Source organism: Capricornis sumatraensis, chromosome X (genome assembly GCF_032405125.1).
Source record: "Capricornis sumatraensis isolate serow.1 chromosome X, serow.2, whole genome shotgun sequence".
Lineage (NCBI taxonomy): Eukaryota > Metazoa > Chordata > Mammalia > Artiodactyla > Bovidae > Capricornis > Capricornis sumatraensis.
Genome location: NC_091092.1, coordinates 65,868,860 through 65,886,902, shown reverse-complemented (window position 1 = coordinate 65,886,902; position 18,043 = coordinate 65,868,860). Strand labels below are relative to the sequence as shown.

The following is an 18,043-nucleotide window of genomic DNA, read 5'->3' as shown; positions in this document are numbered from 1 at the left end:
ATAGAAAATTACCATTAGGCAAACATTAGTATATCTTGGGGGAGACAATTTGGGACTATTAACAACTAAAAGCAAAGTGGGATCCTGGACTAGATCCTGAAGCAGAAAGATAACATTATTGAAAAAAAAACTAGTGAAATTCAAATTAGGTCTACAGTTTAGTGGTTAGTATTCACCAATATTAATTTCTAAGTTTTGACAATGGTACTATGGCTACAGAAGATATTAACATTAAGGGGAGCTAAATAAAGTGTATAGAGAAACTCTCTGTACTAATTTTGCAACTTAACCACAAATCTAAAATTTGTTCAAAAAATCTTAATACTTTAATGCATTATAATGTTTATAAAATTTATACAAGAGGAAGATGCTCCACTGTCTATCCCTTGGCTTCATATGCCACCACCACCTAAAGTGCCAGAACACCACTACAGTTTGAAAAGCATGATTCTAATCTATTCAACAGTAGAACTTAATTGAGAAATAAGCAAAAATGCAAGGTAGTGATTTCTACTGTCTTAAATTAGAATTAGTTAGAATAATTCAGCTAATTTATTTTTAATAAATATATACAGGTACATCAACAACAAAGACAGTGTGGTATATTTTGAAGAATCCTGGAATAGGAATAAGATCTGAGTTTTGCCCCAGGCATCTGCTTGTTTGACTACAGGCAAACCTCAACTTTCGCATCAACAGATGACTCTCTTACAAACTACTGTGAATCTATTTCCTGTAGATCAGCAAGGACCAATGTTGCACTGAGTATGTATGAGGTAACTCTAAATTCCTACCACTATAACAGTGGCTTGGCATATATAATATTTATCAAATATTTAAGAACTGCTATATTCCAGACCTCTCAAGCACTGGGGATATAAAGATGACTAAGACCTGATCCCTAATTTCTAGAGTCTAACAGGGCCAACAGATTTATAAATAATAATAATAATGTATAGAAAATATTACAAGGATATGCAGAATACTTGAAAGTACAGACAAATAGAAAAATTAATACTACTTGGATTCTCAAGGAAGACATCACTAGAAAGTGGTATACTAGCTATGTCCTAAAGGAGGAGTACTGTATTCACATAGAATAGAGGCCAGCATGAAAAAAAGGCATAAAGATATAAGAGAATACTGTATACTTCGAGAGTATATGATGGAATATTGCTGAAGCAGGTGGCAGGTGGCAGGGAAATTTTCTCTGAGACTTTACAATTGCAAATTTGAACCACAGGTGACTATGATGTTTTAATGCATACTACTCACATAAACCAAGAATCATCAAGCTGAGCAATTAACATACAAATTGTTTTGAGCCAGTGCAGTAGACAGAATAATGGGGAACCATTATTCCCCAAAGATGTCCATATCCAAATCCCCAGAAGCTGTGAATAACAGCTTATATGCCAAATCCCCAGAAGCTGTGAATAACAGCTTATTTGTTTTTTGCCATCTTATATGGCAAAAGGGACTTTGCTAACGTGTAAATTAAGTATCATAAGTGGGAGGAATATCCTACATTATCCATGTAGGCCCCAGTGTAAACAGAAGGTTCCTTATGAGGGAAGCAAGAAGGTCAAAAGCAGAAAAACAAGATGGCATGATAGAGGTTGAACAGAGGCTCTTGAAGACAGAGCAAGGGGACAAGAGCCAAGGAATGCAGGTATCCTCTGGAAGCTGAAAAAGATAAGGAAACAGATGCTCCCCTGAATCCTCCAAAAGGAATGAAACACTGCCTGCCTATGACCTGATTTCAGACCCATAAAATTCATTTCGTAATTCTGACATGCAGAATTGTAAAAGAATAAATTTTGTGTTGTGATACGATACTACATGGGGTATCCCAGGTGGTATAGTGTAAAGAATCCACCTGACAATTCAAGAGACAAAGAAGATGCTGGGAGATTTCTGGATTAGGAAGATCCCCTCGAGAAGGAAATGGCAACCCACTCCACTATTCTTGCCTAGGAAACTCCATGGACAGAGGAGCCTGGTGGACTACAGTCCATGGAGTCACAAAGAGTTGGACATGACTTAGTGACAAAGAGCAACAGCAGCAAGCTACTACATATTTGACACTTTGTTACAGGGGCAACAGGAAACTCATATAGTCAGTAATAACACCAGGTGACCAGGCAAAAGAAAACGCAAAACCACTTAGTACGAATATATCCCATCAGCGAGGTCACAAGAGCATTCTCATGGATAAAGCGCCACTAAAAAAATCTGGAAAAACATTTTAGGGAAATAAAAGAAGAAAAAGTACTGACCATGAAGATAGAAAATGACAAACAGGACTATTAAGCCTCAAAGAACTTCACATAAAACTTCACATGCTTTTAAAAAAATGAATGAAACACACGGGAAGAACATGACAGTTTTTAAGGGAGGTGGGAGGGGGGGTTCATGTTTGGGAACACATGTACACCCGTGGTGGATTCATGTCAATGTATGGCAAAACCAATACAGAATTGTAAAGTAAAATAAAGTAAAAATAAAAATAATTTAATTTTTTTTTTAAAAAGATATATTTTAAAGCTCAAAAAAAAAAAAAAAAAGGACTCAATAGGACTCCTAGAAATGAAAGTCATTTAAGAAAATAATAGCTAGGTTAAATAAAAAATTAGACATATTTCAAGACAGAATTGGGCTTTCCAGGTGGCACAGTGCCAATTAAGGAGACACAAGAGACGTGGGTCAGGAAGATCCCCTGGAGTAGGAAATGGCAACTTGCTCCAGTATTCTTACGTGGAAAATTCCATGGACAGAGGAGCCTAGTGAGCTACAATCTATGGAGTCACAAAGAGTTGGACATGACTGAGTAACTGAGCACACACACAACACAAAACTGGGATTCCCTGGTGGCTCAGTAGTAAAGAATCCACCTGCAGTGCAGGAGATGTGGGTTATGCAAGTTTGATCCCTGGGTCAGGAAGATCCCCTAGAGGAGGAAATAGCAACCAACTCCAATATTCTTGATGGGATAATCCCATGGACAGAGGAGCCTGGTGGTCTACGGTCCATGCAGTTGCAAAAGAGTGGGACATGCTTTAGCAACTAAACAATAACAAGACAGAACTAATGAACTAGAGGTCTGCAAACATTTTCTATAAAGGGCCAGATAGTAAATTTTTAGGCTTTGCAGATGATAAAGTTTTTGTTGAAGCTACTTAACTCTGCCTTTGTAGTGTAAAAGCAGCCACAGTCAATATGTCACTATGTAAACAGGTGTTAAGTATACAATCATGGTTGTATTCCAATAAGACTTCATTTTAAAAAACAAGTGGAGAATTCTCTGCTGTTAGAGTGGATGGGAATCCATCTGCCAATGCAGGGAACACAGGTTCGATCCCTGTTCTGGGAGGATTCCACATGCCATGGGGCAACTAAGTCCATGAGCCATAACTACTGAGCCTGTGTGTCTAGACCCCATGCTCTGCAACAAGAGAAGCCAGTGTAATGAGAAGCCCATGCACTGCAACACAGCACAACCAAAAATAAATAAATAAAAACAAGTGGCTAACCTGTGTGCCATAGCTGTTAACCCCAGAACAAGAAGATAAAGCTGTGGAAACTACTCGGAATGTAGTATCAAAAGGTAAAAAGATGAAAAATATGAATGATATATTAAAAGGTCTTTCCCTTCTCCAGAGGATCTTCCCAACCCAGGGACCAAAGCCAGGTCCTCCCACATTGTAGGTGGATTCTTTACGAGCTGAGCCACAAGGGAAGCCCTTAAAAGGCCTAAAGGATAGAATGAGAAGATGCAATACATAGGAGAATTTCTAAAAGAAAGAATGAGAGAAATAATGTTTGAAGAAACAGTTGAGTGTTTTCTCCACCAACAAAAGGCATAAATCATCTGATTTCAAGAAACAAAACAATTTCTGAACAAGTATAAATAGAAATAAAATCCATACCTCAACAAATTACTATACAACTATAAGGACAAACAAGAATATTAAAACAATCAGAAAAAAAGATAATTCATCTAACAAAGAATGACATTTCTCAACAACAACAAAAGAAGCTAAAGGACAAAGTCTAAAGAAAATTATCTTCAGTGTGTGATCACGGAATCAACTAAACTATAATTTGAGATTGAGAGTGAAACAAAGGCATTAACAGACAAAGACAGAGCTTAATACTAACATTCAGGTTGAAGGAACTTAAGGAAGCAGGATATTGTCTCCAGAATGAAGAGTAAGCAAAGAAAAAAAAAAGAAGAGTGATAAACACAAGGGCATATCCAAACAAGTATTAAGTACAAAAAATAAAATGAAGTGTTAGTCACTCAATTGTGTCTGACTCTTTGTGACCCCATGGAGTGTAGCCCAGCAGACTTCTCTGTCCATGTGGGATTCTCCAGACAAGAATACTGGAGTGGATAGCCATTCCCTTCTCCAGCGGATCTTCCCAATCCAGGGATCGAACTTGGGTCTCCTACATTGCAGGCAGATTCTTTACCATCTGAGACACCAGGGAAGACCATCAACCATTAATAAAAAAAATACAAGGTCAAAGTATTACCAAAATGCTAGGTAGCAATAAATATGAGAGGGGTGGTCATTGTATTGCTTGAAAAGAATAAGTACTTTGATGATTCTGAAAGTTTAATTTGAATATATATGCCAAAAGTTTAAGCATATTCTAGACCAAAGGAAGAGAAATTTCATCTGTAATTCTAACCCAGTTGTGAGGAGGGAAAAAGTACAAATATACCTCTACTCAATACAAGGCAGAAAGCTAAGAGAAGAAAAAAAAGGAATGGTATAGTAAAGAGAACACAAAAATAAGATAGTAGAAATACATTCAAATATTAGTAAATCATGATAAATATACTAAATTCAGTTAAAAAACAGATTGCCAGATTGAAGTAATAAGTAAAATCTGCTGCTGCTGCTGAAGTTGCTTCAGTCGTGTCCAACTCTGTGCAACCCCATAGACGGCAGCCTACCAGGCTCCCCCGTCCCTGGGATTTCCCAGGCAAGAGTACTGGAGTAGGGTGCCATTGCCTTCCCCAAAATTAAAATCTACTTATATGCTATTTGTGAGATGCATACATATTAAGATGCAGAAAGACTAAAAATAAAAGGGCAGAGAAAAAATCTTGGGGGGAAAAACAAGGAAACCGGACATTGCTGTGTAATATAAAAAACAAACTTTAAGGCAAAAGGCATTAGCAGGGGGAAAAAACATAAGGTAAACTACATAAGGATATCATCAATTCTAAATCTACATGCTTTATGAATACTCAAGAATACATAAAGCAAAAATTAATAGAATTATAAAGAAAAAATAAGAATGCCACACTCAGTAAAAGTGATTTCTCATAAACACCTCCCAATTAATAGAGCAATCAGATACAGATATTCTGAACCAACAAAATTAACAAGTTTGATCTAATGAAGAGATGGATCTCCATATCCAACAATCAGCAAAAGTTTTCTTTTTTAGTTTTAGTTCTACATTAAATTTACTCATAAAAACATTCTAAAAATGTACAATTTTTCCTTTAAACAAAGTATACTAAAACATAAAAAAACCTTTTAAGTCACATGGAGTCATATAGTTATAAACCATAAAGCAATTCTCAAAAATACTAAATAACTGAAATCATGCAGAGCCAATTATCTGACATTAATGTAATTAAATTAGAAATTGATTATTCAAAAAAGAATAATTAAAAATTATATTTGGTAAGAAATGTATGAAGAACTCTCAAAACTCAACAGTAAAACAATTCAACTTGAAAACAGTCTAAAGACATGAAGACATTTTATCAAAGAGAATACACAGATACCATATAAGTACCTGAAAACTGGCCAACATCATTAGACACTAGGGAAGTATGAAGTAAAACCCCAATGAGACATCACTACACACTAGCCAGAAGTGAACCCTTCTCACTCCCCCACCAAAAAGAGTTAACAACAATAAATGCTGTCAAAGATAACAGAGAAACTGGAACACTCATACATTGCAATGTATGAAGTAAAACCCCAATGAGACATCACTACACACTAGCCAGGTGAATGGTTAAACAAACTATGATACATACAGAATACTACTCAGTAATAAAAAAAGGAAAAAAAAAACTATCGATAAATTTCCAAGTAACAACTTTGATGAAGTATGGTGAGTGAAAAAAGCCAAAGCCAAAATGCACACTGTACAGTTTCATCCTCAAAATGACAAAATTATACAGCTAAAAATCAAGTTGCTGAGGCTAGAAATAGGGGAGGTAGAAGAAGGAGGTAGGTTCAGACATAGAAAGGCAAAATGAGGAATCCATGGTGCTGGAACTACTCAGTATCCTGAATTTTTTCTATACTGAATCAAACTTAAACATGATAAAAACTTGAATATTTTTTCCTCATCCTTTTTCTGGCAAGCATACTGTAGGAAACATAAAAAGGTAACAGTGGGTTGCAGGCAGGAAGTATGAATAGGCACATTAGAACTTTACTTTCTCACTTCCCTGTTTTGTCACAAGTGTTCAAAATTATAAATTCTGTAAGATATTGAAATTAAAAAAAATGTATCTAGAAATCCAAAAACATATTTCTAAATAACTAATGGATCAAAAAAGAGATCTTAATGGCTATAAGACTTAAAACTTATACAAGATAGCTAATGTGATCCTAAGAGGGAGCTAAAATCATAAACACACTAAACATAAAGCTAAAATACAAAGAACTAAGAATTCAATTCTAGAAGTTAGAAAAAGGACAAGACTAATCTCAAGCCAAAGAAAGAAGGATGGAAACAATAAAGATAAGCTTAGATATTAATTAGATAAAAAAACAAGATACCATAGAAGGTTACAACAAAGTAAAACCTGGTTCTTTGAAAAGACTAATAATATAGACAAATCTCTACCAAGACAGAGCAGTGAGAAACAGAAAAAAGGAAAAGGTAATAGTAAGAACTTTAAGTTTCCATTGCTATCAAAAATAGTATGGCAGTTTCTCAAAAAACTTAAAAATAGAATCACTATATGATCTAGTAATCCCAATTCTGGGTATATATCCTAAAGAACTAAATGAAGGATCTGGAAGATATATTTACACATTCTTGCTCACAGCAGCATTATTTACTATGTGCCAGAGGTAGAAGTGAGTCAAGCGTTTATCAACAGATGAATGAATACATTGTATTGGGTAAACATACAATGGAATATTATTCAATCTTAAAAAGGAAGGAATTCTAACACATGATACAAAATAGATGAGCCTTGAGGACAGTATACTGTATGAAATAAGCCAGTTACAAAAAGACAAATAATATCTAATTCCCATTATATGAGGTATCTGTGTGCATGTGTACTAAGTCATTTCAGTGGTCTGACTCTATGTGACTCTACATACTGTAGCCTGCCAGACTCCTGTTCCCATGGGGAATCTCCAGCCAAGAATACTGGAGTGGGTTGCTGTGCCCTCCTCCAGGGGATTTTCCCAACTCAGGGATCGAACTCCTTGTCTCATGTCTACCATTAGCACCACTTGGGAAGCCTATATGAGGTATCTAGAGAAGTAAAATTCATGGAGACAGAAAGTAGAATGAGAGTTGCCAGGAACTGGGGGGAACAGGAATGAGGAGTTACTGTTTAATGGGCATAGTGTTTCAGGTTTGTGACATCAAAAGAGTTCTGAAGATCTGCTATACAACAATTAGGAATATACTCAACACTATTCAATTGCATATGCTTAGAAATAGTTAAGATGGCAAGTTTTATGTTACTTTTTTTTTAACTACAATTTAAAGGTTTTTTTCTTTATATATATATAAAGTATGGGAAGCTATGTACATGGAACAGGGATATATGGTACTATTGTAGATGTAAAGCACAAATAAAAGGAGTAGGCATAGGAAAAAAAGGTCTCAGATTTCTGGTGCCAGAGGCTGGAGGTGGGGCAGGTGTAGGAGGGGGTACTATATGAAGGCAGTCAAAAGGTTCAATAGGGATATTACATCCTTAATACTTATAAGTACTAGGGACATAATCTACAACATGACAAATATAACTTAACACTGCCTTATGTTATATATGAAAGTTAAGACTGCTCATTACAAGGAAAATTTTCTATTTCTTTCATTTTGTACCTATGTGAGATGATGAATGCTCACTGAACTTACTGTGCTAATCATTTCATGATGTAAGTCAAATCATTATGCTATATACCTTACACTTACACAGTACTTTATGTCAATTTTATCACAATAAAACTCAAAGGAGAAAACTAAAACAAAAAAAGGAAATAAAAGGACTAGGGAAAGACTGAATCGTCTTTCCCTATGAATCTTCTATTTATCTTCTCCTTTCCCTATGAATTGAAAGGCAAAGGAGAAAAGGGAAGATAAATCCATCTGAATGCAGAATTCCAAAGAATAGCAAGCAGAGATAAGAAGGCCTTCCTCAGTAATCAATGTAAAGAAATAGAGGAAAACAATAGAATGGGAAGGACTAGAGATCTCTTCAAGAAAATTAGAGATACCAAGGGAACACTTCATGCAAAGATGGGCTCAATAAAGGTAAGAAACGGTATGTACCTAAGAGAAGCAGAATCTATTAAGAAGAGGCGGCAAGAATACAAAGAAAAACTATACAAAAAAAAGACCTTCAAGACCCAGATAACCATGATGGTGTGATCACTCACCTTGAGCCAGACATCCTGGAAAACGAAATCAAGTGGGCCTTAGGAGCATCTATATAAACAAAGCTAGTAGAGGTGACGGAATTCCAGCTGAGCTATTTCAAGTCCTAAAAGATGATGCTGTTAAAGTACTGCATTCAATACACCAGCAAATTTGAAAAACTCAGCAGTGGCCATAGGACTGGAAAAGGTCAGCTTTCATTCCAATCCCTAAGAAAGGCAATGCCAAAGAATGCTCAAACTACTGCACAACTGCACTCATTTCATACGCTAGCAAAGTAATGCTTAAAATTCTCCAAGTTAGGCTTCAACAGTACACGAACTGAGAACTTCCAGATGTTCAAGCTGGTTTTCGAAAAGGCAGAGGAACCAGAGATCAAATTGCCAACATCCGCTGGATCATCAAAAAAGCAAGAGAATTCCAGAAGAGCATCTACTTCTGCTTTATTGACTATGCCAAAGCCTTTGATTGTGTGGATCACAACAAACTGAAAAATTCTGAAAGAGATGAAAATACCAGACAATCTTACCTGCCTCCTGTGAAACCTATATGCAGGTCAAGAAGCAGCATTTAGAAATGGACATGGAACAACAGATTGGCTCCAAACTGGCAAAGGAGTACATCAAGGAGATATATTATCACCTTGCTTATTTAATTTATATGCAGAGCACATCATAGAAAATGCCAGGCTTGATGAAGCACAAGCTGGAATCAAGATTGCCAAGAAAAATATCAGTAACTTCAGATATGCAGATGACACCAACCTTATGGCAGATAGCAAAGAGGAACTAGAGAGCCTCTTAATGAAGGTGATAGAGGAGAGTGAAAAATCTGGCTTAAAATCAGCATTCAAAAAACTAAGATCATGGCATCCAGTCCCATCACTTCATGGCAAATAAATGGGGAAACCATGGAAACAATGAGAGACTTTATTTTTGGAGGCTACAAAATCACTGCAGATAATGGCTGTAGCCATGAAATTAAAAGATGCTTATTCCCTGGAAGAAAAGCTATGACAAACCTAGACAGCATATTAAAAAGCAGAGATGCTACTTTGCTGACAAAGGTCCATATAGTCAAAGCTATGGTTTTTTCCAGTATTCATGTATGGATGTGAGAGTTGGACCATAAAAAAGGCTGAGTACCAAAGAATTGATGATTTTGAACTGTGGTACTGGAGAAGACTCTCGAGAGTCCCTTGGATGCAAGGAGATCAAACCAGTCAACCCTGAAGGAAATCAATCCTGAATATTTATTAGAAGGACTTATGCTGAAGCTGAAGCTCCAATACTACCACCTGATGCAAAGAGTCAACTCATTAGGAAGACCTTTATGCTGGGAAAGATTGAAGGCAAGAGGAGAAGAGGATGACAGAGATAGTTGGATGGCGTCACCGACTCAATGGACAGGAGTTTGAGCAAGCTCCAAGAGATGGTGAAGGACAAGGAAGCCTGGCATGCTGCAGTCCATGGGGTTACAAAGAGTAGGATATGACTGAGCAACTGAACAACAAACAGCAACAACAACATGAAGAGCCATAATGGCAAAAATGAATAAAAATGAGAAAATATTTAAGCATGGCATAGAGCAGAAAACAATCTTATAAATCAATCTCTAGATGTATCTAAACTCTCAAAAGCTATCAAGTGTGAGGACCTAAAATAGAAGAAAAAAGTTCTGTCAGTTTGAAATACTATTTATTAAGGTATAAGTTTTTAACATTATCAAGTCTTTCTAACTGACTCACTGCTTATCAAAATTAAATTTAACTTCTTATATTCCTAATCAAAACTTATTTTATATAATCAGTAAACCCTATGTGATTTATAAAATATTCTTAATTCTGGGAAGATATTGGGTTTTAGAAAAAGACATGCACTAGCTGGGTAAAGTTAACCACACTATACTCCACATTTCCTATTTGTTAAATTAGGGTAACACCACCCTCACTTGGCTGTGATGGGAATTAAATTACATGTGTAAAGAAGCTGATATAGGAAGTAGCTTACAGTGCGAACACAACAGATAACTGGGAAATTTGAGATTTTTATTTTCAGTTTTAGGTTAATTAATGTTATCAGAAATAAATTTGAATTTATGTTCTTATTAAGCCTTTTTAAAGCATACTGGTCTAGTACCTCAGCGTTCAAGGCAGCACCTTTTTTGGCATGTGAAGTCACATGTCAAAAAGACTGAATTAAGACATTAACACAGCAGTTGCACACAGCAGGGAACAGATTTCCCTGGTGGCTCAGATGGTAAAGAATCCACCTGCAATGCAAAAGACCTGGGTTTGAGCCCTGGATCGGGAAGATCCCCTGGAGGAGAGCATGGCAACCCGCTCCAGTATTCTTGCCTGGAGAACCCCCATGGGCAGAGGAGCCTGGCGGGCTATGGTTGCAAAGAGTCAGACACGACTGAGCGATTCACTGTGGGGTGTGTGTGTGGATATAACAGTGAAAGAGAATTCCAAGGGCAGGACTTAAGAACAGAAAGTAATTCAATTTAGAAATTTCATTCAATGACTGGGGAATTAATATATTTTGAAAATAAGCTTAGAAAGGGTAAATGAACTAATACCACTTTTGGATTCCTACATACTTACAATGGGATAATATATGAGAAGGCACTGTAAGCTGTAACAAATCTAGTTATTCTTTGTATTCTGGCATTTTGAAAAACCTGTTACTATCAAACAGAAAATATAAAGTCATTATTTCACGTTCCCTTTCTACTCCAATTTAATGAACAATTAAAGTACCAAAATACAAAGGTCAAAAGCATTAAATAGGTGGAAAGTTAAGGGTTTTTTTCTGAAGGAAGCAGGAATGGAAAGATTTATACTTTACCTTAAAGTTGAATTTTCCATTTACTTCCTTTTTATCATCACATTTAAGGAAAGGGGGAAAAAACAAAATTCTAGATATTTTAGAAAACTTGTAGTTAAGATTTTTCAAGCAAACCACATACTCTTTTAGCTGATTTCTTCAACTATCAAATGCCACATCTAAAATACAACAGCATAGACAGGGTTTACATACTCACATACATATATGATTAAAAGGGTAAGTAGGAGGTTTCCAAGCCTTGTGGAAAATTATTTATCATTTAGAAAAACAAAATCATTCATGTTAAAAATAAAATTTTGGTACATTTGGTTTATACTCAAAGGAAAGATCACTATTTTACAAACTATAATAGGTAAAACCCATACATTATATATTTCACATGTTTTTGGTGAAAATTAAACAATTCTAATAATTTTTCTAACTTTAAAAGTTTATATTGGACATATATATGTACACAAATATGTATATATATACTTAAATTTTAATTTTGTATAGAGATATTTAGGAAGTATCAAATGCTACCAATGATAAACTTACGAATCAACATGCAGAACCCTCTGGCCACTTCTTGAACATGCAGCTGCAATGATGGATTCAGGCAAACCTATAAAAACATACACCTATATCATTTAGGATGTAGGAAAAAAAAATATATATATATAAAGCATTAAAAAAAATGTTCAATTCATACCACTGTTGTATAGAAGAGTTTAACAAAAGAGGCTCATTCTTGTATTCAAAATTATAAAGTTTATATTATACTTGAATGACGCTTCTTAAACATATACTAGTAATACAGAAAATTTTATCATGTGGAAGGGAGATTTTTTAAAACTCAAGTACTTAAATTCTTTTTATCTGCCAAATACCATAAATGAGCAACTATCAAAATATTGTTCATATAAGCACTTTGTTTCAGAAACTATGTTCACATACTAGCTGATTGGATTCTCCAAAATGCACTGACAGAAAAGAATCTGCATATACATTTTAGAGATGAAGAAGAAACTGGGGTGCAAACTGGTTAACGTGCTGCCCAATGCTTAAAAATAAAGCTCTAGAGTTGAAATTTTAACATAAATCTGACTTCAAGTCACACTGTCTCTTAGGGGTAATGGTATATATTTTTCAGTTTAAGCAATAGGCTAATTTTAAAAAAGGTCATTTACATGATACATTATTTCACTTCTGCTTAATATAGTGGTTTGATAAGAACATTACTGTTTTGAAATTAAATTAAGCCATATCATAAAGCTTGTTATCATAAAGTGAAAGTGAAGCCACTCAGTCGTGTCCGACTCTTTGTGACCCCATGGACTGCAGCCTACCAGGCTCCTCCGTCCACGGGATTTTCCAGGCAAGAATACTGGAGTGGGTGGCCATTTCCTTCTCCAGAGGATCTTCCTGACCCAGAGACTGAACCTGGGTTTCCTGCACTGCAGGCAGACTCTTTACCATCAGAGCCACCAGGGAAGCCTCTTTGTAACAAAGAGGAACATAAACGGAAATATACATTACTACTATTAATACAAATACCAAAAAATATTTACCAAAGATAATTTTATAATAAAAAAATCCAGATGTTCAGCTACATCAGCTAGTTAACACTCTATGTTATAAATTCAAGACTCTTCCATAACTTTTTATCATAAGAGCTACGATTTCAACAGAGGCTAAAATATTTTATATCAGTCAGATGAACAAAGCTAGTTTAGTGTAATTCTATAGTGCTGCTACTGACTCTTTCACTACAATGAGATACCATGGTCCTCTTGGATTTTTACCTAGCAGAAAAGAAACAGCATCCTCTGGCAAGGGTTTAAACAAAACCCTAACCATCAAAGATTTCATGAAAAGAGAATTCTTATCTTCTTTATGTAAAAAAGCAACAAGCATATGGAAGCAACTGATGAAGCCAATTTCTAGTTAAATATGACATTAAGCAAAAGCTCCATCTGCATTCATGGAAGAACTAGTTTTCCAGTGCTGGGCACTTTGTGGCTATAAAATGTTTGGTTCAAAAAAGAAGTTCTGACCAAATGTAGTAGATATAGCCATTCAGTTCAGTTCAGTTCAGTTCAGTCACTCAGTCGTGTCCAACTCTTTGCGACCCCATGAATTGCAGCACGCCAGGCCTCCCTGTCCATCACCAACTCCCAGAGTTCACTCAGACTCACGTCCATCGAGTCAGTGATGCCATCCAGCCATCTCATCCTCGGTCGTCCCCTTCTCCTCCTGCCCCCAAAACCTCCCAGCATCAGTCTTTTCCAATGAGTCAACTCTTCACATGAGGTGGTCAAAGTACTGGAGTTTCAGCTTTAGAATCATTCCTTCCGAAGAAATCCCAGGGTTGATCTTCAGAATGGACTGGTTGGATCTCCTTGCAATCCAAGGGACTCTCAAGGGTCTTCTCTAATACCACAGTTCAAAAGCATCAATTCTTCGGCACTCAGCCTTCTTCACAGTCCAACTCTCACATCCATACATGACTACTGGAAAAACCATAGCCTTGACTAGACGGACTTTATGGCAAAGTAATGTCTCTGCTTTTCAATATTCTATCTAGGTTGCTCATAACTTTTCTTCCAAGGAGTAAGTGTCCTTTAATTTCATGGCTGTAGTCACCATCTGCAGTGATTTTGGAGCCCCAAAAAATAAAGTCTGACACTGTTTCTACTGTTTCTATCTATTTCCCATGAAGTGATGGGACCAGAAGCCATGATCTTCGTTTTCTGAATGTTGAGCTTTAAGCCAACTTTTTCACTCTCTTTCACTTTCATCAAGAGGCTTTTTAGTTCCTCTTCACTTTCTGCCATAAGGGTGGTGTCATCTGCATATCTGAGGTGATTGATATTTCTCCCAGCAATCTTGATTCCAGCTGTGCTTCTTCCAGTCCAGTGTTTCTCATGATGTACTCTGCATAGAAGTTAAATAAGCAGGGTGACAATATACAGCCTTGATGTACTCCTTTTCCTGTTTGGAACCAGTCTGGTGTTCCATGTCCAGTTCTAACTGTTGCTTCCTGACCTGGATACAGATTTCTCAAGAGGCAGGTTAGGTGGCCTGGGATTCCCATCTCTTTCAGAATTTTCCACAGTTTATTGTGATCCACACAGTCAAAGGCTTTGGCATAGTCAATAATGCAGAAATAGATGTTTTTCTAGAACTCTCTTGCTTTTTCCATGATCCAGCGGATGTTGGCAATTTGATCTCTGGTTCCTCTGCTTTTTCGAAAACCAGCTTGAACATCTGGAAGTTCATGGTTCACGCATTGCTGATGCCTGGCTTGGAGAAGTTTGAGCATTACTTTACTAGCATGTGAGATGAGTGCAATTGTGCAGTAGTTTGAGCATTCCTTGGCATTGCCTTTCTTTGGGATTGGAATGAAAGCTGACCTTTTCCAGTCCTGTGGCCACTGCTGAGTTTTCAAAATTTGCTGGCATATTGAGTGCAGCACTTTCACAGCATCATCTTCCAAGAATTGAAATAGCTCAACTGGAATTCCATCACCTCCACTAGCTTTGTTCCTAGTGATGCTTTCTAAGGCCCGCTTGACTTCACATTCCAGGATGTCTGGCTCTAGATGAGTGATCAGACCATCATGATTATCTGGGTCATGAAGATCTTTTTTGTACAGTTCTTCTGTGTATACTTGCCATCTCTTCTTAATATCTTCCGCTTCTGTTAGGTCCATACCATTTCTGTCCTTTATCGAGCCCATCTTTGCATGAAATGTTCCCTTGGTATCTCTAATTTTCTTGAAGACATCTCTAGTATTTCCCATTCTGTTGTTTTCCTCTATTTCTCTGCATTGATCGCTGAAGAAGGCTTTCTTATCTCTTCTTGCTATTCTTTGATATAGCCATTAAATATCAACTGTTGGAAATAAGCCATTATAAAGTTGAAACCTTAACTTAGGATATAATTCAAAGGGAAAAAAGTGAGAGTTTGTAGTGTAGAAGGAAATAGGAGGAAGAAATGAAAATTCTAAATAGCTAAGTACGCTTAGTTTTTCATGACGGTAAAAACTGTACTGTTCTAACATTTTATCTTAACTATTTATACATAAACATGTATACATAAACTCTTTATACATAAAAAATAAGTTTTCTTTATAAAGAAATTGCAGTCACTATGGTACTTTACAGGCTGCTAAATGATTTAGTGGCTTTCCCTGGTGGCTCAGATGAGAAAGAATCTGCCCGCAATGCAGGAGACCTGGGTTCGATCCCTGGATCAGGAAGATCCCCTAGAAAAGGGAATGGCTACCCAGTCCAGTATTCCTGCCTGGAGAATTCCATGGACAGAGGAGCCTGGTGGGCTACAGTCCATGGGGTCTCAAAGAGTTGGACATGACTGAGCGACCAACACTGAATGACTAAGTGGCTTAGTTAAAAAGGACAACAGCATAGAAATATTCAGGAAGTAGAATTAGTATGTTTAAGTGTGTAATAAAGACAGCATTAATAATATACTACCAAATATCAGCACAGGGCTTTATGATTCACAATGTATTTTCATATATATCAGCTCATTTATTCTTCATTATAACCCTGGGAGGCAAGCAGTATTATTCATGTGAAAAAAATGGGATGAGAAATGTAAAATTACTTGCCAAAGATCAAGCAATTCAGTAATTTGGCATCACAAATTCAAATTACCATGATAAATTCACTCTCTCTAATTTGGACTTGAGTCTGAGAATGAGGATGTACGGGCAGGATGGTAACATAATGAAACGGGCATGGTCCCAGTCAGACAAAGCTAAGTTTGAATTTTAGTTTTGCTGCTTAACTAGCTCTGTGACCTCAGGCCTTTACTTCATCCATCAATGGGAATACCACCATCTACCCTGGAGGATTGTTAATTGTAGCAGAGGGTATTTGCTCTATAAAGAATACCTACTTTTATTCTCTTCAGAGAGGTATTTTAGAAGCAGTACATTTTCACCTAAATACTACTCCAAACATATACCCACTTTTACCAGATGCCAACTCCAATGGCAAACAGTAATAAAATTACTCTCCTCTATCTGGCTCAAATTAGCTGTTACCTTGGATAGGTAAATAGGCATGTGGTTATTTCCAACGCTGCAATCAACATGGTCAGAAGTCATGTCTCTACTGACAAAGTAAAGCCAAGAATGGATTTCAGTACTGAACATGATCTGAATCCAAATCACACAAAACCAAAATGACCATCATTTGTGTTTTCCCTTAATAGTCCCACTCAAGTTGGTGAAAGCAATAGACCATTCCAGTGTTAAATGGCAAGGGCCTATTATCCTCATGCTTAAAATGATTAAAGCAACAAGCTAATAACACAGCTAAAGTTTTCCTGGTCAGGATTTCATACTTCTTCCCACTCATTCAATAAACACCAAGTCCCTTGAACAGAGGAGGCACACAGTAGATTTGTTTGAAGAAAGAAAAGAAAGAGATAAGGTAATGGGGAAAGGAAGGGACAGAACAGACTGTGATAGATAGTGAGGAAAAAAAAATAGATAAAGGTAATTTCTAGACTAAAAAAGCTCAAAGTCTAAACAACAGGAATTTAAAAGGTTTAAAATAATAAATGTAATTACAACTGTTAAAGGAACACAAAGGAAAGAAGCATTCCCTCTGTAAAGGGTAGTCATGGAAAGCTCTAAAGAGCAGGTGCCACAAACCAGCTTGGTCTTTCATATCTATAATAACCCAACTGAAAACTGTGGAAGAAAGTGGAAGGGAATAGTCTTGGCAAAGGGTGAAGGAGGAGAGTATCAAAAAGTAATGCCTCAAAGAGTAGCTGGAGCCAAACTGTGGTATCTGAACTTGAACCTGTAAGCAACAGGGAGTCTAAGATGTTAGCCGTAAGAACAAGATCAAATCAGCGTTTCAGAAAAATACATCTATTCACAGCATGAAGGATGAATTTGCATAAAACTGGAGCTTTAGCTTTCACATTTGTTAAATTCCTGTTTTGGAAAAGTTAACATAATTAAACTTTTTGGTCTTACAATTTAGCAAAATACATAACTGCTGGTTTTGTTTAAATTATTATTTATAAGCTCAATTTTAATAGCTTTTAAATCCTTGAATAATTTCAAAACAATGCTTTTTTTAAGACTTGGCACCATAAAAAGTGAACTACTTACTTCTGAATCATTACTCAAATTCACACATCCCTGTGAGGCATTTTTATATGGAATATACATATGCTTACAATGAATTATGCAGTCTCTCCCACAAGGGAAAGCCAAACTTGAGTTAGAAACAAATACCTTAGATCAGCTTTCCTGGTGGCTCAGCTGGTAAAGAATCGGCCTGCAATGCAGGAGATTTGGCTTCAATCCCTGGCTTGGGACAATCCCCTAGAGAAAGGAAAGGCTACCCTGGCCTGGAGAATTCCACGGACTGTATAGTCCATGGGATCGCAAACGGTCAGACACGACTGAGCGACTTTAACACACACCTTAGATCAGGGTCAACTCACACAGCATTACACTGGAAACACACTGTAAAAACTGAGTACAAATATACAAGTAC

At 36.6% G+C, this 18,043-nt stretch overlaps 1 protein-coding gene across 1 annotated transcript in view; it reads right to left on the bottom strand.

The window, feature by feature from the left end:
- CHM (CHM Rab escort protein) overlaps positions 1 to 16,632 on the bottom strand; it is a 214,332-nt gene extending 197,700 nt beyond the window's left edge. Inside the window, exons 1-2 of the mRNA XM_068963181.1 lie at positions 16,539 to 16,632; positions 12,054 to 12,120 (exon numbers count right to left, since the gene is read on the bottom strand). Coding sequence (XP_068819282.1) covers positions 12,054 to 12,120; positions 16,539 to 16,632 — 161 coding nt within the window. The remainder of the gene's footprint in view (positions 1 to 12,053; positions 12,121 to 16,538) is intronic.
- Between the last annotated feature and the right edge of the window lie 1,411 nt (positions 16,633 to 18,043).